At 41.5% G+C, this 22606-nt stretch overlaps 1 protein-coding gene across 3 annotated transcripts in view; it reads left to right on the top strand.

The window, feature by feature from the left end:
* LOC128732813 (segmentation protein cap'n'collar) overlaps nt 1-22606 on the top strand; it is a 139126-nt gene that overhangs the window by 86192 nt on the left and 30328 nt on the right. For all 3 annotated transcript variants that reach the window (XM_053826212.1, XM_053826214.1, XM_053826211.1), the window contains 2 exons: nt 2870-2988; nt 3440-3874. In XM_053826212.1, coding sequence (XP_053682187.1) covers nt 2870-2988; nt 3440-3874 — 554 coding nt within the window. The remainder of the gene's footprint in view (nt 1-2869; nt 2989-3439; nt 3875-22606) is intronic.

Here is a 22606-nt window from a genome sequence, read left to right as displayed (position 1 = left end):
CCGTTGTTGCGTTGATAGCGCCTGGTGAAACGCTAGAATTCGCGTGACTTCATTGTTGTCTTAGACCAATCGCATATGATAGTTAAATGTGTATGTACGATTTAGATCATTACTAATAATTGATCAAAATTCCCATCATTCGTATTCGAATTCCAAACAGAAACATTTAGAATCAGGAATTTTTTTTGAACGAAATTCAATTGTTTTCTCCCGGGAACCATCCCCGGTATGACGTCGATTTCCCATCAAAGGAAACCGAAAGCCCCGACAATTAGCGCGATCGGCCGATACTTGCGCCGGCTATCTCACTCAAGCTGATCTCAACCTTCGCGCCACACAAACACGGCGAGATGTCAAGTCCAGCCGAGAGGAAATGGGAACAATCTGACGCCTTTCGGGTCGGCATCACGAAGCCGATCACCACCGCCGCCGGTTGAGGCGCACCATCGTCGGGCCCCGGGGTCCGGTCAGGGCTCGGGAGGAATGTATTAAAACATTTCCTCTACAACAGAATTGACTAATAATGAATGCGATATCTTGTGGTCGAAATCAATAAGCGAAGAAATTAATAGTATTCGACATAATTCCTCCGCCCGTCGCCCATTGTCTGCCCCGGCAGAGCACGGCGATGCTTTCTTCTGATCTGCCAAACGGCTTCGACTTCGACGGCGGACGACGACGGCGTTGATGAAGAAGAAGCAGAAGGCAAACGCAGACGAGAAGGCCGGCGTTTTCCTTCTTCTGCATTTTTCCTCTCGTCGATTGTGTTGTTGGGTGTAAGATCCATGAGCTTATGAAAGGGAGAGACAGCGAAGAATGTGGCGCGGACAGCTCGCCACAAGAACCTTCAAGAGGAGGAGATGCGAGGCAACCGATAAAAGCAACGGATCGACAAGAGGAGATTCTTTCAGGACAGATATCAGCAGGTTCGTGATGTGGTACAAAATGCTTCAACCAACTGGATCGTCCAGACTGGAAACACTTTGAATTTCAGAGAGTTTGATTTTGAAAAATTTTCCCGTCAGTTCAAGATTTGCTGCTCCGTGGCAGAGCGGTGTGTTTAAGTCCTGGTATAGGTGCTAAGCTTCAAGTCAATCGTTGCAATCGTTGATTGAAGTTTGCATGCAAATATTGTTATCCTCCTCTATTGAATCTGTGGCCAACGTCGTCAATTATGACCGCTTGACGTTCGCTTGCTTCGTTACCGCGGAAATACACGACAAAGTAAAACCTCTCAAACCGAAGAACCAATCCATTCATACGCGCTATGTTGGCAGCAGCTTGACTCGAATGTGGCTCTCGAAATACAAAAGAAATCATTGGCAATGTCAAGATCAGTTTGGGCACTTGAACAAGCTGGCTCCGAACTACCTTCCGACACAACAATACCCTCGTCGGGGCAGAAACGCACGCACGAAAGGGGGCACGGAAAAAGCATCGAATCGAACTAACCTACACTAAGTTTTGGGAGTCTGATCCGACGCTACGCTAGAGAAAAATCTTTGATCGAACAATGTGGCAGGGAAAACGAAATGCATACGCAATAGTCATTGCGATGGATCGTTGTTTTGATGACTGTTCAGAAATTTCCAGCTTGCTCACACCACTGGCCTGCATTTTACTTTCGACAAAGCGTTAGATGTTAACGCAGCACATTCTAAACTACCGGAACTCAAACAACGCGAACGAGTGAAGGAGAGAAAGAGAAAGAGGAGAGATTTCGCAACCTGGATCAACCTGGTCACCTCGTCTATCTTGGTTGATCGAGGATTTCCAACACTGGCGGCGATGAGCTGGTTGTTATGCAAAGTATTTCATGCTTTCTGCCCATTACTCCTAAAACCGAAGCCATTTAGTTGTTGAGCGCACATCCATGGCATGCTGTTTGTTGTTGGTTTTTGAATGAGTTGTTTATGTTGATTCATGGCGCCATGACTACACGAATTTCTCGATTTGGATGCCGATTTCATGTGGGGAGGAGGCGGTAGGATGGTTTCAGTTTCATTATTACTACTATACTAGAGGTGTATTACTTGCTGAAATTCGAAACCCCACTCTCACTCATCGATGGACTTAGCCGTGGCGCTGGCGGGTCAGGTCTCGAAAGATGACGCTTCTAGTCTAAGCGGTGTGACTCTCCAGTAGTGGCCGTAACGTAAAGTATCTGCGTAAGGGAAGATGATTCAAACGGGAGCGGCAACTACTGGCGGCGGCACAAGAGATGAGTTTGGCCTTTTCGAACAGTCAATGGATGTGGCACGCCAGCCGTACTAGTAGCTAGCTTGGTGGCAAAGCGTTCCAGTCATCGTCGTTCCCGCCCGGAGGGAATCAACGGGCACCGGTAATCGGCCGCAAGTGATTTCAAAGGGCCAGGTGAATTTCGAAATTTATGCCAGTAAGGCATGGGAATCTCTTGAGAGCTTTTCGCCCTTGTTTTGTTCGCTCTCGGGGGAAATCGTTCCGATGGGAAATGTTTCCCATGGACTGCATCAATCTTCCCGAAAATGTACTGCTTTGACAAATTCCGTAAAATTTCCTATGAAAAAACGTCAACCGTATATTGGATTTAGATTGTGTTTGCAAACAAACCGAAAAATTTTTATTTTTTATGTTATCGATCAAGGGTGTCTTTGATTAGGCGAACAAAAAGCTGAAAAAAATATGACATTTAATTTGCATTTGCCTGTCGTGACACAATTCTGCTCTGCCCCCTGGACTGAATTGTTGCTGTGTGCGATGACGAACATCGCGTGGGCATAATCAATTCAATTTCCATCGCCCGCCGGTAACACTCCAGATCACAATCGAGCCCTCACCTCCCCTCGCTTATTTATCCTTCAGTTAACCCTCGATCTGCTTGCATTTCCAGGTGAATATGTACTCAACGCCACGGACGTCGACAGCGAGGCCACACTTCCACCACCGCTAGCTGATTTGTTTCTTGCCGAGGAACTGAACCTACCGGAGCTGATCAACGAAAACGTTGAGGTGAGAACTTGACCGCAACGTGCGGGGTTATCCTGTGACTGAAATAAGTTATTAGTTCATCCCTCAATTCCGTGTGGCTGGCGGCTGGCCTATCATTTGGCCTGCAGAGCTCAGTATATCGAAATTGTTAGTTTTATGCGATCCAACCTGCGGGTTCTGCCGAATAATTCCCCTCCGACAGGACGGTGCCCACCAAGAACACGCATTTTCGACGTGAATGTTTAATGTTGCTGAGGTTAAGCAAATTATCGATGACCACCGACTGAACTGACAAGACTATCGGGGGACCATAATTACACTGTTAATTTTGAATTCAAATAGAGCCCGCCAATGCATGTGTAGGCCAGCATTGGTCAAACGACCACATAAGCCGGTGTCGAAGCAGCAGCAATTGCTGCGTGCGGGAGCGAGAAAAAAATACAATAATAAATTATATGTTTGTTTAATGCAGGAAACCATCGAAGAGCCAGCAAAAAGCAAGCCAAGCACGGCCGAGGAAGACGAGGAGTACGAGGTCAAACGAATCGAGCGGGAACTAGCAACATCGGCTGATGAACTGTGCCAAGGTGCTGCCGCAACCAGTGCCAGGGGTTCTTCTGTGTCTATTTCTTCTTCCTGTTCTTCTTCTGGCGTCGGCAGCGACAAGAGCAGCTTGAGCGGCGGCGAGTCCCCGAAGCTAGAGCAAGCGGTTGTTGACGATCCGGAAGCGCTAACCGACGGATCGGCCGACGCCGATCTCGAGAATCTACTGTGCGATATGATGATCCAAACGTCGTCCGGCCACTTCCAGCATCCGCGGCAGCCGATGCAAAACTATGGCCACGGAATGCACGGTTCACTGCGGCAGAGTGGTTATCATCACCATCACCACCACCATCATCACCAGGTGAGCGAAGTTTGATATTGATTGGTCACGGGGAGAGAGGGATTAAATGTTGCGGTTTTTTTTTCATTAAGGCTGTTTAATTAGATTTCCACTTTGATTTCACAGTGTGGGAACGTCATTTTAATTTGACAGGAGCTAGACAATGCTGAAATATGTATTAAGCACAAGGTGTGCTTTCGTTGTTAGCATTGGGACACACTTTGTAGATTATAACGAAAGTTTTATTATTGTAAGGTATATAGGGTGACAACGATTGCGTTGTGAAAAATTCATTGATATTTGTCACTCACAGTTTCTGCTAGCAAAAACATCAAAGTGTTTAACGCGTTTAAGTTTTAATTTGCTAAAAAGAAATTGTACAAACAAAACTCTACGATAAAGATAGTTTAAAGAGGTTTAGAATATTCTCTAACTCAAACATTCAAACAGTAATTATTATCAATTAATGAATGGGCAGACGTGAAAGCACCAAGCGGCGATTGCCCTTTGTTTAAGATGCGTTCGGATTGCCAACATGTGGCATGCGACCTGTTCCAAACGGTTGTCCGATGTTTTCAAGTAACTATGTCGTAGGTATACTCAATATTCAGCTGGTGACAGAAGCTCAGTCTAAACGTACCTTTATATTCTCCTATTGTACGTACATGTTTCTAACGCATCACAGTAAGCGGTGCTAAAATTCACAACAATCAAATTTTCACACGAGCTGTCAGTGCGAATATTCTTTCCCGGGAAGCTGCTGAAATATTTCGTTTTCTAGCAGCAATTTATGATGCGGTGAGTATAACGTAATTTCAAACAGTATCACATCTACACAGAAGAAGCAAGCTTGATGCATTTCGTGTTCTCATATTCGAGGGATCAGTGAAAATATTTTGTCATAACTATTGCTACCGAAAGTTGAGTTTAGAGCCTCTTAGAACAATTGTTGACAAATGGATTAAAAATTAAAAGTTGCAGAATAAAGAGGGAGCATTGTCCTTTGATGTGGTTTAGCCAAAAAGGTGAATAAAAGTAATTGCTTTGAAAAAGTCAAAGGTAATCCTAATGGCACATTTTTTTTGGAAACGCTAGTTCACGTTACGAAAAAACTTAAACCTGCCATGAAACGGTGTAAAAGAGACTATCACGAAAATATACACAGATCACGAATGTTAAACAAGCTTTTGACATCATAAATCATGAATTTCTACTGAAAAAACTTGAGCACTACGGAGTAAAAAGAGTCGCTAATGATTTGATACAAAAAACTATCTAACAAATCGGGAACAGTTTGTAGCTATTAACGGTGCTCATAGTACTTAACGATGGATTGACACTGGAGTTCCGCAAGAAAGTAACATAGGTCCTCTATTGTTTTTAAATTCATCAATGATATTAGAAATTTACAGCTTCAAGGTATACCAAAATTTTTCGCTCTTCCCTCGCACTAATGTTTAGTCTGTAGTAAAGGACATTATGAAAATGCTTATGGAAGAGCTTATGAAAAGAGTACGCTGCTTCGTACCTACGTATAAATCATCATCTCCAATCTCCAATTTGTTACATTTATTCTTGACGTATTCGTTATATACAAGTTAAGATCACAAAAACCGCCCAGTTAGCTTCAAGGTACGATGCCGGTGTAACAAGCTAGTCGTCGTAGGTTCGAATCTCGGCTAGGCGGTGCTTGCTAGTTAGAGTGAATAGGATCGTTGCACTGGCCCCGTAATTTTCCTGTACTCTAACAGCCGGCTGCGAAGTCTGTCGATAAAGAAGGGTAATGTCTAAAGACGGTATAAACCCATGGCTTTGCTTTAAGATCACAAAATTATCTCCATTCTAGGATTACACGATTCTCAAACTGTCATGTTCGTACATAGTACCTCACATAACCGAAACTTCCATAGTAATATTGTTTTTACGACCACTACTAGACACTGCAGGAACAAACCTAATCTCCATAATGCGAAAAATGACTCATGATTTCAAGAATCTAGTATATTTTTATGTTATGAATATACACCATGAATAATATTTATGATTTCATAGTTTTCTTTATCGTAACGGAACCCTACTAATTTACTTGAGTGGCTTGCCGTCCTAAGACAAAGCCTGTTGAACCGGGTTTCTCCAATTAACTCGGTTGTGGGCTACCGTTCTCCAATTCCTCGGACACCGAGTACTCTCTGTCAGCTCTCGCTCCACCTGGTCTAACGATCATGCTCGTTGTGCTCCTGGTCGTCTTGTTCCGACCGGATTTGAGATGAACACCATGTTTGCAGGGTAGTTGTCCGGCATTCTTGCAACATGCCCTGCCCATTGTATCCGTCCAGCTTTAGCTACCCTTTGGATACTGGGTTCGCCATAGAGCTGTGCGAGTTCATGGTTCATCCTCAACCTAAGCGTTACTATTTTGCGCGCGAAACAGTGAAACCACGAATCTTTCAACTTCGAACCATGAATTAAACTTCTGGCAAGTGTAACTTTACTCATGATGTCATGCGCTTCTGTATTGAAATCTTGAAATCATGATCTATAGCAAGATCAGTCAAGTGAGGTTTTCCGAAGTGCAAATTTATTTATCACCCCTACTGTGTGTTACCCTTGACGATCACCGACTTTGTTAACAAAGTATAGGAAGATATTCTATTTTTTCACCATTCACTCTCACATTTACTTGAAGTAGCTGGATTACGATTTTCTTAACATTCTTCTTTGCAGAGAATCCATTTTGCTGCCCTTTTACAGCACAAAACTTTGTAATCTTAACGTTCGCGAATGAATTTTTTTCGGACCGGAATATTTTCAAAGGGAAAACTATTGAATATGTATAAACAACGTCAATGCTTGCTAACCAATCGATCCGCGCATTGCTCTTGTACAAACTGTGAATACTAGATCACCTATCTTAACTTACTTTGATCTATAACGGGTGGCAACTAAAATTTTAGAATTTTTTCGAGGTTCCTATGCATAACAAAAAACGAGCTTAGAGAGAGTGTGTGTATGTGTTCAATCTCTCTTCTCTTTCTGCTAAGTAGTATTTTTTGTTTGTTTTCTCAACAAAAAGTATACGGTACAACATACTAAAACGAAAATGTTGCGGCTTCGACTATTTACCAAAAGAGCCAGAATAAAGTGCCGAAGGAAGACATGAACCCCGGAATACACTGAGGAATAAAATCACCAGATCCGGATGGTATTCTACCCACTTTCTTACAGAAAATGGACAGCGTTTAATTTCCGAGCTGTCCCGGGGGATTGTCGGAAAGTAGGCAGATACCTAAAGGCATACCTAATGCAGATAAGAAAGAGAAAATCATGCATAAGTCGTTCAGACCAATAAGTCTGACATCAACGCTTCTTGAGTTGAGGGAGAAAATCGCGAAAAAAACATGCATACCAACATACTCCTGAAACCGCATTGCCCTGTGTAGTGAAGTTAATCGAGAAAACGCTCAAATATCAAGCGACGGTATTTTGTGCTTTCCTTGATATTGAAGGCGCTTTCGATAACACGTCCTTCGCTTTAATTATTACGACTGTAGTGTAATTATGTATTGCTTTCTTTCAAAATAAAAACGTAGTTCTCTGCTTCTTGCTTTGGTGGCCAACGGGTTTTTTTAACCAGTGGGTGGCCGACGCATTCTTTCACAAGCTTTCGCAGCTTGGTTATGAGACTATTGCTAACGCCGCCAAAGAAAAGCTTGTCGCAGTGCAGCTAGGAGCCATAAACACCATCATGTTATGATGTTTACACGGGTGGCTTAATATAAACTACACAAAAATAGTTGTTATACCATTCACTAGGCGAAAAAAACCTATTTTTACTCCCCCTATACTGATGTCTTAGTGTCAGGCTGAGCTTCAGTAATGTAGTCGAACTCCACGGAATAATTCTATATAGAAACTGAACTGGGCTGTCCACCTAGATTATGCTGGTAAGAAAGCATCTGGTTGGAATCAAATACAGGGTTGTAGACTAAACATTTAAACAGTGCACTATGCATAATCAGGGGACTTCTAACTGGACACAGTTAGACTGGACTGGACAGTCTTTATTATTTAAAGCATATTGGATGATGTCGACACCTGCCGCTTTTGTAACTCTGAACCTGACAGTTCAGCGCATCTGCTCTGCAATTGTGGGACTCTTGCTTTATCTAGGCATATTCTTCAGAAGTTTCCTTCTCACTCCATACCGAGTATATAACCCAAATCCCAAAAATTCATTGATTTTATTAGCCATGTAGGACCGAATTGGGGCACGGGATTACAACTATCTAGCCAAACTTCCCAAAAGATGATCATTAAGACTGTTACAGTGGCGTTTTAAGACAATTCCCTTCTGGCATACATAAAAAGGCCTCACTGCTTAATCTGCACAGGGCCTCGCGCCCTGTTACGCTGGCTCTGATCGATACTATTCCATTAATAGTTTTAATGCATCACCGAAAATAAAATACAAGTTTAAACATAAGTTTGAACAGAAAGTGACGCTGTACATTGCCATTTCCGACAGAAGTATTTCTAAGCGATGATTCAAGCCCTCTACGCCCTATCGTGTTACATATGGCATCCCACTGCTTCTGTTGCTTCTGTCGCCTGTCGATAGATTATGAATTGCTTGTTAGGTGCTCGGAGCCTTATCTTCTGTGATCACGTTGAGCTCTGAGGGCTCTGAGCATTGCATAAGCTATAGCCGATTCCTTATGAGATTTCCAGGAACTAGATGCGGCCATTTCGCCATCAGCTATTGCTGCTGTTGCAAACGCCAATGGAGACATTGCCGTTTCTGCCATCTCGGCTGCGTCTGACGCAGGTTCTTCTTTTGGTCACAACACTTGCGGCGTCGGGCAAAGCGTCAGTCATTGTCGCCTCACCGGAACTGCCGTCATTAAAACGGTGGAGTAATTTCCATATCTAGAATATCGGGTATCATAACCTCCTCTACATTTATCGTAGGGGATTCTTCCTCCACTTTCATGATAGCGAATTTTTCATTTCGCTATTCATCACTATAATAGCACTTGGAGCACAGAGCTCATGTTAGCGAAACTGAAAATCACTGAACTGTCTGCTGGTTTTCACTTTTTTCGCCTATCAGCGACGGAAACCATGACCAAAACTGCACTTCTTCATTTAATAGAATCGATGCGTCACCTACTGCTACATCACTAACAAATTTCATTGGCTGCTGTGATTAAATGTCGATTCCGGAATTGTTCAATAAAATGTAAACCCGTTTATTTTTGCCCAGAGCCTTTTTCTGCCTGCATTCCCAAATCCAACAAAGCCGAAATTTGACTTTTTCATCATTAGGCGTAATTTCTCCGAAAAGTCCCTTTCTTTGCCGGACAATAAATTATCACCTTTGCCATTGATAATTCGGCCAAGCCTCCGGATCCGTACAGCCCAGGAAAGATTCCATAATCCTTTCAAGTGTAGCGGACATTCGAGCAAAAAAAACAGTTGCACAGCCAGTGTGCAGTGCAACGGTCCCGACTAACGGACACAACCTGTGCGAGGATTAACATTTCCACTGCTCGCTGGTTCGTTCCGTTCCTAAAGTCGGGGTAAACCCTAGAAAAGACAACAAATATTATAAAACACAAACCAACAGAGAAACATCCCCCGTCGAGACGTCACACACAACCCTTTCAACGCAGTCGCCGCAAACTACCGGGGACTGGATTGGCAATTTGGCGACCGCACCGCACCGGCGAGAATCTCTCGTCTTGTGCTAGAGCATAAAATAACATGCAAGCAAAACTCGGTAGCGCTGTTTGCGTATACCCTCGAATTTGTCCTGTTCTTCACACCCCCGGGACGTCACCACCAGGGAAACACCACACAAAGCCTACTTACTACCTGTGTTGTAAAATAATAAAACAATAAATAAAAAGGTTTCCACCCGTTTGCCACCGCCTTGCCGACGGCCATCAGCGATCGGCAGACTCTAGTTCGGAACACGGACGGACAAGATGAGGCGAATTGATAACCGAAAAGGAAGAACCCGGCAGAACAAAAAAAAACCTGTTAAAAGCAATAAGCAATCGGTGATGGTAAATTGCTTTTCCCACTTTTGTGTGTGAGCACTTTGGCCAAAAATGGAAAAAAAGGAAGGCAAAAATCAGACAAGTGACTTTGGTTGGCGGCTGTGCTGTGCCTGTGCCATGATCGTCAACCGAACCGAGGAACAACCGTACAACAGGGAAACCGAATGATTGTGGTTACGTTGAGAAGACTTCATGATGCGATGATCGGAGTCCTAATTGCGCAGAGGAGTGCGAGAGAAAGAAAAGTCTTCTCGAAGAAGGAATGGAAAGAAAAACAAATGCTGAGATGATTGTGGACCGATCACATCCTCATCCAGCTCCAGCTCCAGCAGCAGCAGTATTTCAGACAGCAGCCGGGAACCTGGTTATTACGGCGAAAAGTTAATACTAAGAATGTATACTTTTTGGCTTTGTACGGAATTATCGAGCGGGTACTGTTGGTTGGTACGGTTGGTAAAAAAAAGAAAACAATTCGAAGCGAAGCAACGGAGAAGAGCACTTCAATGTCCGATCGAGACGAGAGCAGCTTGCTGCGGCAAGAGAAGGACTAGGAAATGCAGGAAATGTTTTTAAATATACAAGTGTTTTTAAAGAAAACACTCGTAAAGGTTCTTGGGCTTGCTCAATTTTTCGAGCTCTATTATTATAAAACGTTTCGAGTCCAAGTTTTTAAAATTAATCTTTTTCGAAAACCTGTTTCCACGAATTTTGGGTTGAATTGATTGAGAGCACGGCGAACGAGTATCCTCAAGCGGCCGCACCGCCCGGTGATTCCTGAATTGATCAAGGACTCGTCGTCGTCGTCGTATCTTGATTGCATACGTACGAGGAATGACCATATGTATAGTATGGGACGAAGGAAAAAATGAATAAATTTTACCGTCGTCTTGCCGGAGCAGGGCACAACCTATTCTTGTGGAAATGGAGTACGCAAGGGTAAACATTTGAGTTACAAATTACGAGATATGTGCTGGGTAAATATTGACATGTCACATACCGCAGAGTGCTTTGTGTGTCAGAGCAGAGGCAGAGCGTCCGATGCAGGTGCAGGTGACGCGGTGAGCCGGAATTCTCACGTTTAAAACAGTTGCGGTGAACAGAGGTGAAACGGTGGTGCATTTTGTAATATTTATTTAAGTTAAAATGTATGGGGTAAGCTGTGAATGGTAATGAAAAAAGTTTAAAACGTTTTGTTTTCGTAAGAATGATTCGATTTAGCCAGAGTATCCTCAGTCCATTGCGAATCTGGCCCAAGGAACAATTTTTGCTTATTAAACGTTTAACCGACAGCTTTTATTCAGCATGTGCTTTATAGCTGCTTTTCAAGTATGTCTAAACACCTCTGTTCAATGCTTATCCAGTGGGTTTTGGAGAATTTAAACAGCACAGTGCTGGTTATGGGCGTGGAAGATGCGTTTGTATAACTGTTATGCAACGCATAGTAAAACGTTTATTCAGTACGTATAGGTATGTTTATTAAACTACTGCTGATGGCACTGAAACTACGTTTATTCCACAGCAGTTCAACATTTAAACAAGCAAAAAGAAAAATATATGTAGGAAGTATTTATATTATTTTGTGGGTTTCGTTATTTTCATGTCCATTTTTGTATTCATATTATTATTATGATTTATATGAGAGACTTAGTAGGAAATCATTGATAGTCTCAAAATTCATCTAGCCCGCCATTTTACTTTTTCACTCATCCAGATTCGAACTTACATCCTGTGGGTCGGAAGCCGTCGACGAACGCATCTGAGATAATCTGACATATGACAGGCGCCGAGTTTTTAGCCGATGTAGATTTACAAGTTTGTTTGTCAAGCGAGAAACAAACCTCGGCTAAAAGATATTTAAGCGCTGAAGAGCAGCTTCTTAAATCATGTTAGGCACCTGATGTACAAATTACGCTAGAAACCTTTATTCAGCACATATTAAACAGTTATAAACTATTTGTACTAGCTGCGAACAATGTTTGCGGCTGTTCATTTGTGATTAGTTAGCAGCAGGAGTGGTTCGTGCTAGTGCCGCAGAGGAGGATTACTTTTGTCATTCCGTCATCACGGATAGTCCGGAGCTTATTGCTGCTGTAACCCGCTCGCTGTCTGTGCACATCTAATTGTCATCGGGTCGGATTCAAGGTTTTTCATCCAAAAACACAGCAGCGGATGGCAAGAGAAGGAGTGGGGTTTTCGCGCAGCGGCAGCGGGAGCTGGCCATGCGATTGCGGCACTACCAGCAGTGGTGGCATCGCCACTGGATTCATCTCGTTTAGCGAATCCATTGCGAGTAACTCGATTGAGTCGGTAGTATAAGTTTACTGTTGTATTAATCCACTTGCGAAGAAAATATTTCTGGGATTTAATTTTTTTCTAGGTATTAATCTATCAAAAAAATAAAGTGGGAATAATATATATAAGAAGTATAAAGTGTAAAGTTCAAAGTGTCATTCAAGTTATTGGTGTTATTGGCTGCCATCAAGCACTTTTTATTTCACACCTGTTCTTAGTGATGCTGCTGCTGATACGTTTGTGTTTGTACTACAATTATTAGACTCTTATTAAAGACTTCCTCTTAGTAACGTTTGCGCAACATTCATTCCACTCTTATTCCACTCTTTCACCACACTTGCTCTCAACAATGCGGCTGATACGTTTGCGCAACGCTCATTCCACACTTATTCCACTTTTATTTCACACTTGCTGTCAGCAATGCTACTGACGAGCTGCTGATGCGTTTGCACAACGTTTATTAGACATGCATTTCCATGGTTGCCTTTAAGCAACCGGTATTCCACACCCGCTCTTAGCATTGCTGCTGATACGTTTCCGCAACATTAATTCTACTCTTATTCCATACCTATTCCACAGTTGTTTTAGTGATAACTTTCAGAGCGATAAATAAACAGAGTGTAAATTGTCGAAAATCTGAGTACTTTTTGTAGGTGTTTGATGGTGCTGTGTAAATCTACTACCCAGCGATTTGTATAGTGAACGATTTGGATTCGCAGGTCTAGTATACAAGGATCCCGCAATGGAATCGTTGGTCCCAAGACCAAGTGTTTCTTCCCCACGGTTCTTTTGTTTGGCATTGTAAAGTATATTTTTGACGGAGCTATCGACGAAACGTACGAAATTGAGACATGTATCGTTTCCAGTTCTCCTGCTATACGAAATGTATGCGGTAGGATTTCGGAAAGTTTCTTCGTGCGAATATAGTTTTTAAGGGCGAGAAGTGCTTTGTTTTAAAATTGAAAAAAACTGACTAATTTATTTGTTTCCTGACATGTGTAATAAAGAGGATCTAATAATAATTTCGAAGTGTTGTTTATGTTATTGGTTGCCCTCAGGCGGCTCTTATTCCACCTCTCTTAGCGGTGCTGCTGATACGTTTGCACAGCGCTTATTCGACATGCATTCTCTTCGATGCCTTTAAGCGACCAGTATTCCACACTTGCTTTTAGCGGTGCTGTTGATACAATTGTACAATGTTCAATCAAGTCTTGTTCCACACTAACATAACAACTGTAGATGTTGGTTAGAAGCTAGAAAAAATCTGAGATATGACGTTTACACAGCACGTACTTCAGCAAATTCGTTTATTCAGCACTGGATGCTACTAGACAACTCTTATTCCACATCTAGTCTCTTAGGTGCTGCCGTTTTGTTCCTTGGGGGGTTTAGCTTTCGAATATGTGTGGTCAAATATTTAAGTAAGATACGAATGCGTTTAGGATAATTTTAATACTGAACAGATATCTGTTACGTCGTGAGTTCTTTTTATTAGCAAGATTGGGTAAAACTAGTGCGGAAGCGAAAAAGTCAGGGTGGCCATTGAAATTGAAAAAGGAAGGTTTTATTTCGGCCATGATGGCAGACAATCGACATCACGTGTTTTTCGTACCGTCCTGTAATTCAAAACTCGAAAGTTAATCAAAATAAGTTTTTTTCGGCCTCGACTAGTCGCGAAAGAATCCGAAAATACTGCTAGTTTCGCCGGAAAGGATAAGACGAAGGAGCTAAGCTATCCGTTTCAGTTAATCGTCAGTTACGATGAAACAAAGCGGACAAAATTCAAGCGGATTCGGCAATTTGTGGCGGATACATGAATAAAGACTCTGCCTGCCGGAAGAGCTGCCTACTGTGCGAGTTTATAGGTCTAGTATCACGGATCTGACGACTTCCATGGTCAACTATGTTTTCTCCACTAGAATTTTCTGATGGCCGCTATAAAACTGCCTTCCGACCAAGTGGCCCATTCTTCAGAGGGTTTTATAAGCTCCTTAAGAACATGTCCATGGCCTCAGTTAGTTTTATTATGCTCTACAACAAAACTGATTATGCTTTGGGTGCTTGGCAATAACCACCATAATTTAATGAAGCTTTTCGCTTTGCTCGATAAAGCTATAAAGCTTGTTGCTTAGCAAAGAAGCTGAATCCGTCAGCCAGCTTCGTTAACTTGAAAATATATAACCGTGAGAAGAAAAGTTATTGCTTTACTGTCGGATCATTCTGATCGATTTGGTTTATAGTGACCATGATAAAATATTGGATAGAATAAATAATAAATGGCAGCAAATTTTATCGTGTGTATTAGTATGATAAGTGCGTAAAATCAACGCCCCATCGAAATTTTGCAATTTTTGAATACTAGTTGTAAATACTTATATGTACTCAATTAGCTGAGGAAAAATCTGCAATATATCAAATTCCATGTCAATATTGCCCCGCAATCTACATTGGACAAACACGTTGCTATTTAAAAATCAGACTGAGGGAACACTGAAAGACCGTGGAGCACAGTCGATCATGTGACTCCAGCGTAGCAGCGCACAGTGAAGAATCATCGGCATAAAATAAATTAAGAGACTGCGAAATTAATCAAAACCATTAAGAAGGTTTCACTGCTAAATGCATTAGAATCAATGTATATTGTCAATGCAGAGAAACCTCTTATGAATGGGGATGATTAACCAGCAATTTCACCTTTCTTTAGACTGGTAAAAAGTGAAATCAAGTGTACAATCACTCCCACTCTTCGACGTGGATATAACCAGATAAACAACACGTAATCAGTTGGACATCGGCATCGTCCTGATGGAAGCCATAGAATGCCTGAAACCGCTCGACGTGAGAAAAAAATGATTTTTTGTTGTCATTTTTTTATCTTTCAAAGTTTGTAAGAGTGATAATTGTTGTGTCTTGTCCACTTAGTCCAATTAGTCAATCTCAATTTCTAGTAGAATAGTTTGCTGCTACTTGTGGCATGAAAACCGATTGATAATAAAACTTTCTTTCTGCAACTCACGCTTTGTTTTGCTGATTTTTTGTTCGCGGGTTGTAAAAATACTGCAATATCCTTCCAGATAGCAGCAATAAATTTGTTTGGTCAGGGTATTACCATATTAGTGGCACTATTTATTTACGCCCCAATAATAGGAAGAAATTTCAAATTCAACTTATGCAATACGCCTGAATTGATGCAATGTACAGCTCATAAAGTAACCGATTTTTAAAAGATTGATTTAAAATTTATAGCTCATTGGTGGCAAGCTTTGTTCATGAGGATTCCCATAAACTATGGTTTTTGATTCAATTTTCTAAAAATCGACTACTTTAGTTGAGTGATCGGAATTAGAGCTGATCGGAATTACCCGCGTTCACGGTACAGATGAAATGAGCTCAGCATTGTCAACCTGAAAGCAACGATTCGTGCGAATCACTTGCTTTCATGTTCGTGTTGTCCTCTACATTCATTCATTCATTCTCGACAAAAGTGAACGAAATCAAATGTGAATCATTCATTAATTTTTAACTGCCGACAACGGCAAACGAAGTTGCAATAAACGCAAACATTACTCCGAAGTTTAAATTATGTAAATTCCTTCAGCCATGGTTTGGTTAATTTTAAAAAGCGCGCAGTTTTAAAATCTAAACTTTAAGATCTGAAATATGAGTCTAGAACAAGAAAATTGACTGCCAGGTTAGTCAAGCAATCATTCAGCACTGCAATTCATGAATGAATTGTTTTGAAGGGTAGAAAACTCAGTTCAGCAGCAGTTCAGTAGTCAAGTCCATGGGCTGGCAGCTAAAAGAATACTACCAGGGGTAAAACCATATGCGCTGAATGCATTTTATATTCACCTTCATGCAGGGTTGTCAATTCGAGTTTTTTCGAGCACTGATAGGAAGTTTCTAAGGGATGTGTCTCAGTCAACTAATTTTATAATACTGTGGTATACCGATGTAGATATAACCTTATTTAATCTACTCCCGATTTTGTCTACCATTTGCTTTTGTTTTTATCTACCTTTTTAATTGTCCTTTAAACTATATACTATAAAAATTTGGAAGGTTTCATGAATTTATTCATAACAGAGAAAATTTCTCTGCTCTGGTTCTCAGTGTTTTCAGTTTCATGAACATGCTTCTACTGAGATCCATCATTTACAGGCGGAATTATAGTTAACTATATGGCATTTGTGGTATATAATTATACACAGAAGAGTATAAATTTTTAGTATCAAATACGCAAATTAACATTCATTTATTTTGTAACGCCGAGTTACGATGGCGGTCTAACAAGCCAGTCATCGTATGTTCGAATCTCGGCCAGGCGGTGCTGCTGCTAGTCAGTAGGATCGTTGCACTAGCCCCGCAACTGTCCTGTACTCTAATCAGGATGATCCGATTTAAGATTTTTCTGTACCGTAACGCTAACGGGCACACCCTGTGTCTGCCAAGAACTGTGGTTTGTACACCTTTCTTTCGTTAAAAATTTATAACTTTTGAACCATCGAACCGATTTTGATAACTGTATTACCAAATAAATGGTATTTCAATGAGATTTTTAGAAAAAAATATTAAACTGAAGTTCCAGGTTTTTAATGATTGTCTAAACCTTTTTTGTAGGAGCCTTGAACCACTTAAAATCCTCTCAAACATTTAAAATATTCGTTTTATTATGTTTTAATTGTTTATTGCGAAAATGCAATGAATTCGCGTGGTGTTTTATTTCTGCCTGCGATGACGAACCAGAGATGCATTTCTTTGACCAAAATATCCCTTTTATTATAAGTAAAAACAAAAATCATGCGTCTCCGTTGTATTACCGCCTCTTAATGAAAACTGGTCTATCAGATCATGAAAACACAAAAAGCTTGTTGTTGTTGTGCTTCAGTCCGATATTTTCTTTCAGAAAAGCTCATTAAAATACTTTCCATTTAATATTAAAATTATTTGAAAAGGTTCAGTAATTCAAAAGTTATGAATTTATACAGAAAGAAAGATGGATAAAAATGGTTATTCTTGGGACCACCCTGACTCAGAAAGGAGAATCCTGCCAAAAATTTACGGGCCCAAAATTTACTGCAAAATTTATTTTTTCTCAAATGTGTCTACTTTCCAAATATATCGACCAAAAATTTTCGCAGAGGTTGATAAAATCAATAAAAAAAACTCCATTGCCGTGGGAAGAAAAGTTACAGTTTTACTGTCAGATCATCCTGGTCGGCTTATAGCGACCATAATAAAATATCCGATAGAATAAATAATAAATTTTAGCAATTTGCGTACTGCCATGGGACTGTTATAGGAGTAGCGGTAGCTTAGGTGTGCAGCATATGCGCATTAAATATTATCGTGCATATTAGTATGAAAACTAGTTGTTTGAACAAGATAAATAATAAGATAAATATTTCCGCTTCTTTTAAGTACTCTTACCACTGCGTCCAGTATTTTGAACTATTGTGGTATGCCTCGTTTATTTCCCTTACTGTACGCTTCAAGCTTACCTATCACTTGTTGAGGAAGTGATAGGCTGTTTGCTGGATCGAGGCAGGTGCCAATCAGAGATGACTTGGTTTATGAACCTTGTTACCCTGATCGGCGACACAAACCATATCTCCCCTTTTTGAGATACTACAGTCTGCGTGTTATTTGTGCTCCACAAGTGCAGAGCAAGTGTTCCGAGGTTAAATATCATCTTGTACGAAATTCAAAAGATGATATTTACTCGGACAATGTCCTGTCACAAGGCCGGTAAGCGTGCTGAAATCTCTCTTATTGAGACTCAGCAGCTTTTGAGCAACTTTTTATTTTGAGTTTTGAGTATTAAACTCGACGTTTTGGATTTTTTTAGATTGTTTGAGAGATTGTACGACCATCCAATTCACCATAACTGTTCGGCTGTTCCGTCTGTCGATTCACTACGAGTCGATGTTTTGCGGATAGACAAGGAACAGAACTGGAATTCTGCTAGCACATCATTCAGGTCCTCCTTGGGTGTTCCTCCCCTATTCTCCTCTGCACCTCCTTAGTTTCTTTGTTTTTCGGCTGAGAGAGGATGCTCGGTAAGAAATGGTCCACTGCATCAGTGACCTGCTTAATGCCGCAAGGGCAAATTACTGTGTCGAGCGCCCTGGTACTCCACAGGCTCCGTTGCGGCAGAGCATTTATAGAACCCCCTCCACCATTTATCCCTCGGCACAGGTCGCGTCACACCTTGGATTAGGGGTCTATCGATATTTAAGTCTTAACGTAATAGCTATGGATAACAGCTATTAAAACCATCCTCCTTTTAGGGGTTTAGGGGTTGGACCCTCTGCTATGGTTCTTAGTAGTCGGAGTTCTCCGCGGCGGAGTTGAGATAAATATACTCAGTCAACCTCAATTTCTAGTAAAATCATTCTAGGAGCTTCTTGTTGCATAAATACCGATTGATAGTAACTTTATTTCTACAACTCACGTTTTGTTTTGTTGATTTTTTGTTCGGTGAGTAAAAAATACTAGAATTTGGCAATATATATAGCATCGCATAAAATAAATCCGATTGGTCAGGGTGCTACCACATTAATAGCACTATAAAACTAACAGACGTGTTGCGGTCTAGCAAGTAACACAATATGATCAATATTGGTCAATTAGGTACGCCACATTGTGTTGCTACGCTCCATTTATAGGAAGCTTATGGGAGATGTGCCGGAGCCAGCTAGTTTTATCGTTTTATTACAAGCAACCACGATTAATTTGCTTTATTAACAGTTTTATTAGGGTTTTACAGCTAGCCAGAAGTAGTTTTTGACTCGTATAATCTTGGTATTACGTAATACCACACGCAAACCCTTGTAATCGAACGGGTACAGAAAAAGTTTTTGCGTTTTGCTCTGCGCAATTTGCTCTGGAACGATCTAATCAATCTTCCTCATTATAAAGCTCGGTGTCAGCTGATCAAACTCGATCTATTGCGGGGTAGGCGTACCAATCAACAAATAATGTTAGTGTTTGTCCTAATGCAGGGAAACATTGACTGCCCAGCATTATTAGAACAGGTGTCAATTAACGTACCTCCTCGCCGGTTTCACGATACGCAATTACTTGCGATACCTTTCCGCCGGACGCACTTTGGTCAGAACAACCCATTAAACTCATGCCTTCAACGCTGTTTGTGACATTTTTGACTAAAACCAAATGGTTTAAGAATTGTTACTTAAGACGTGGGCCACCAAAACTGCAGCTTGTGCGAGTACCTCATGAACACTCTGTCATCCGTGGCAAGATTCGCTGTAGACCCGACAAAGTAATTGGTGATACAAATATAACGCTTGACAATATGATGTACAGATATCAGTGCCCTGGTCGGAGTATACGAAAACTCGAAACCAATTATGCTTGATTGCAGTTAGGACAAACGTTAGAGGTACATGTAGACGTTTTGGTCATACATTCCGGTTATCTCCGTTAGAGTGAATCTAGATTATCACGATTAGACGTGGAACTTTTTCCTTTTCATTTTATCATTTATGGTCTTATGGCACTTTTGTTCGTATGAATATCCTCCTTAATATAAAATTGTCAAAAGTTCGTCATCGCTTACTATAATGAAAATACAAAAATAACTTTTTTGTATTAGGAAATATAGACAGTTTCTTCGGCAAAGTTGTAAATATTGTAAAAAATTGTATTGCTGAAAAAATAAAATTTCTATCTTTATCGAGTGCTGAACTATAGGGCATATTCTTTAAAACTTCTTTAAAAATTAGATTTTTATACTTAACTTTGTTAGTTGCATTTTCCAAGAATACAATGTTCTAGGCAATTATCAAAGCTCTCAAAATACACGTTTTTGCAGAAGATTGCAAAATACTAGGACCTTTCCTTCCAAAGTTATCACTTATTTAAGCCTTGGATTCCCTTAACTTCACGAGCCAAAAACGATAACTTTGTAAAGAAAAGTCCTAGAGATTTGCAATCTTCTGCAAAAACGTGTATTTTGAGTCCTTCAATAATCGCTATTCATACGAACAAAAGTGCTGAAGACCATAAATGATAAAATGAAAGCAAAAGACACTAGGAAAAAAGCTCCGCTTTTCGCCCTTTTGGACCACTGTGTAGGGCTCGTGCTCCTCGGCGCAGACCTTCATGCTTTTTATACACAACTTTACAGCCGCTACTAGCATAACAGTCCAATTTTATATAGTGTTTCCTATATAAATGGGACAATTATGCGAGTAGCGGCAGTTTATCAGTGCTAGATTTTTTTTCTGTAAAATTTTTCGGTTCGTTCGGTTTAAATTCTCAAATCCATAATAATTAATTTCGTGAAACGAGATATGTCCATTGTTCAAGGTACTCCTGTACCTGAAAAAGATTACTAAAATTGGCTAATTAAAACATTGCGAGACAATTAAATGAACGGCATCTAATAGCATTGAAGCATGAGCGGTCTGCTCAAGTTTACGATGCTGACGCATTAACGCATTCGTTTACGTTTGGTCCAAGTTAGACCCAAAGTGCGAAAACATCACTCGATCGAACCCCCCTTTTCATGAACTTCCACACCGCGGATTCATACGCGAAGGAATAGGGGTCGTGGTCGTGGCAGTCGTCGTCAATATCTGGACCAAGTGTCCAGTGTGGAATCGAACACCCAATTAGTGTCGCCGTTTCGTGTGTGTGTTTTTCCTTCTTCTTTCGGCCCGTTAGCTCCGACGAAATCTGCAACATCCTAATGGCTCGCTGAAATTACACACTAATGGGGTCGTCGGTTTTCCTAGAGCCTACCCGTCAGTCCACAGCCGCACCGATCGCAGCCGCCAGCCGAAGCCAGAAAACAAGTGTCCCTGACAGTGACCAATTTGTATCGAGTTTACGCGCGCGCGCATGAAGATTAAAAAGCAATCATCGAACGTGCGAACGATTGATCGTTTGCTCGAGGAGTCGAGGAAGAGACAGCGTGAATAAATGTCTCGAGTGGTAGCTCTAACAATAGGGTCAGTCACCGCTTGCCGTGAGAAGGGGTTGATTTTTTGTTGCTGCTTGTCAGTGGTTGCTATGTTTGCCAGCAAAAAAAAACAATATGAGTGAGCGATCGCTTGGGATCGTAACTTAACGAGCGTTGAAGTCATTTTTGGGGGTTCCTTTGGCAGAATCCTAGCTAAGAACGACGAAATTGTGAGATGATTGACTTCAGTTCTGTTAGACTTTTGAACTCACAAAAAAAAGCAAATCCTGTTAGCATCATACCTATTATTTTGATAGTTGCAGAATAGAATTTCCCCCAGAGCAACGCTAAAGCTCGTCCAGCTTTGCACCGAATGCGACGAAATCCGTGCTTTTGCTGCTGCTGCTGACTGTAAAGCTTCTGCGCGTCTCGCCGCACGCCTTCTAGAGTTTTTTTTTTGTGTGTGATTTCTGCCGCTCTACTCGTTTCAACCCGTACCACTCGGCCTGCCTCTCCACCGCTTCTTTCTGCTGTGTGCAAAGAAGCCTACGGCGCAGCTGAGCGACGCGACGATACCTTGACCGAGGCTGCTGCTGGATAGAAGCTTTTAGTTTAGGTTTGACTTGTGCTACGAAAACATACCGTTCCGTTCCGTTCCGATCCGATCCTCTGGCTACGGCAACAAAACATAAGTGCGTGCGTTCGATTCGAGTGCTTCCGTTGCTGTTCGGTACTATCGCGTGTTACGAATCGAGTCAAACCGCGGACGACGTGATTAGTCTGCACTCGTCGTGGTGTGTGCAGTTTATGATTTTGGTTACTTACCTTGTTAGCAACCTTTGCTGGTAACGTTGGCGACGGATTTCGGTTTCCGCAGAACGCTGGAATATGCCGACCTGGAGCTATTCGGTGCGACTCTTGATGTGAGTAGAGTAGAGAACTGCGCCCAAAACCGGCAAAGCGCGAATCTAATTGCTGACAGAAAATTTTCGTACTAGGTACCTGGTTGGTACGCCGCGGCAATCGACGAGCAGCGCCGTTTTTTGCGTGCCTGCTGTTTGCGCCGGTTCCATCCGTGTATCCGCGTTCGTAACATGCTTAATTGCGTACGTTCGTTCCTATGACGACGACGACCATGGTGACCTTTGCTCGAGTACAGAACGCTCGAAAAAAAACAGCATCTTGTGCCCGTGTCTTAGGGGGATAAGTACTTACTCGTACCGATACATTTGGGTACCTTCCTTTCGGGCGTGAGACTGTGTTGATGATGGCAGTTAAGTCGTTTTTGTCACTGCTCATCAAAGTGGCTCAAGTTCAAAACCTTTTTCGTAGGGACCATTTCGTTGCTTCCATCAGTGTGAGGAAACAATTCTAATAATGAATGCCTTAGCAATTGTCAATCATTTGCGCGATCCTGCTGCGGTTTCCAGGAGAATGTGCGGAGGATGCGTAATTATGTGAGACGTGAGC

Source organism: Sabethes cyaneus, chromosome 1 (assembly GCF_943734655.1).
Source record: "Sabethes cyaneus chromosome 1, idSabCyanKW18_F2, whole genome shotgun sequence".
Lineage (NCBI taxonomy): Eukaryota > Metazoa > Arthropoda > Insecta > Diptera > Culicidae > Sabethes > Sabethes cyaneus.
Note: the sequence above shows the minus strand (reverse complement) of the source record. Positions and strands in the feature narration are given on the sequence as shown.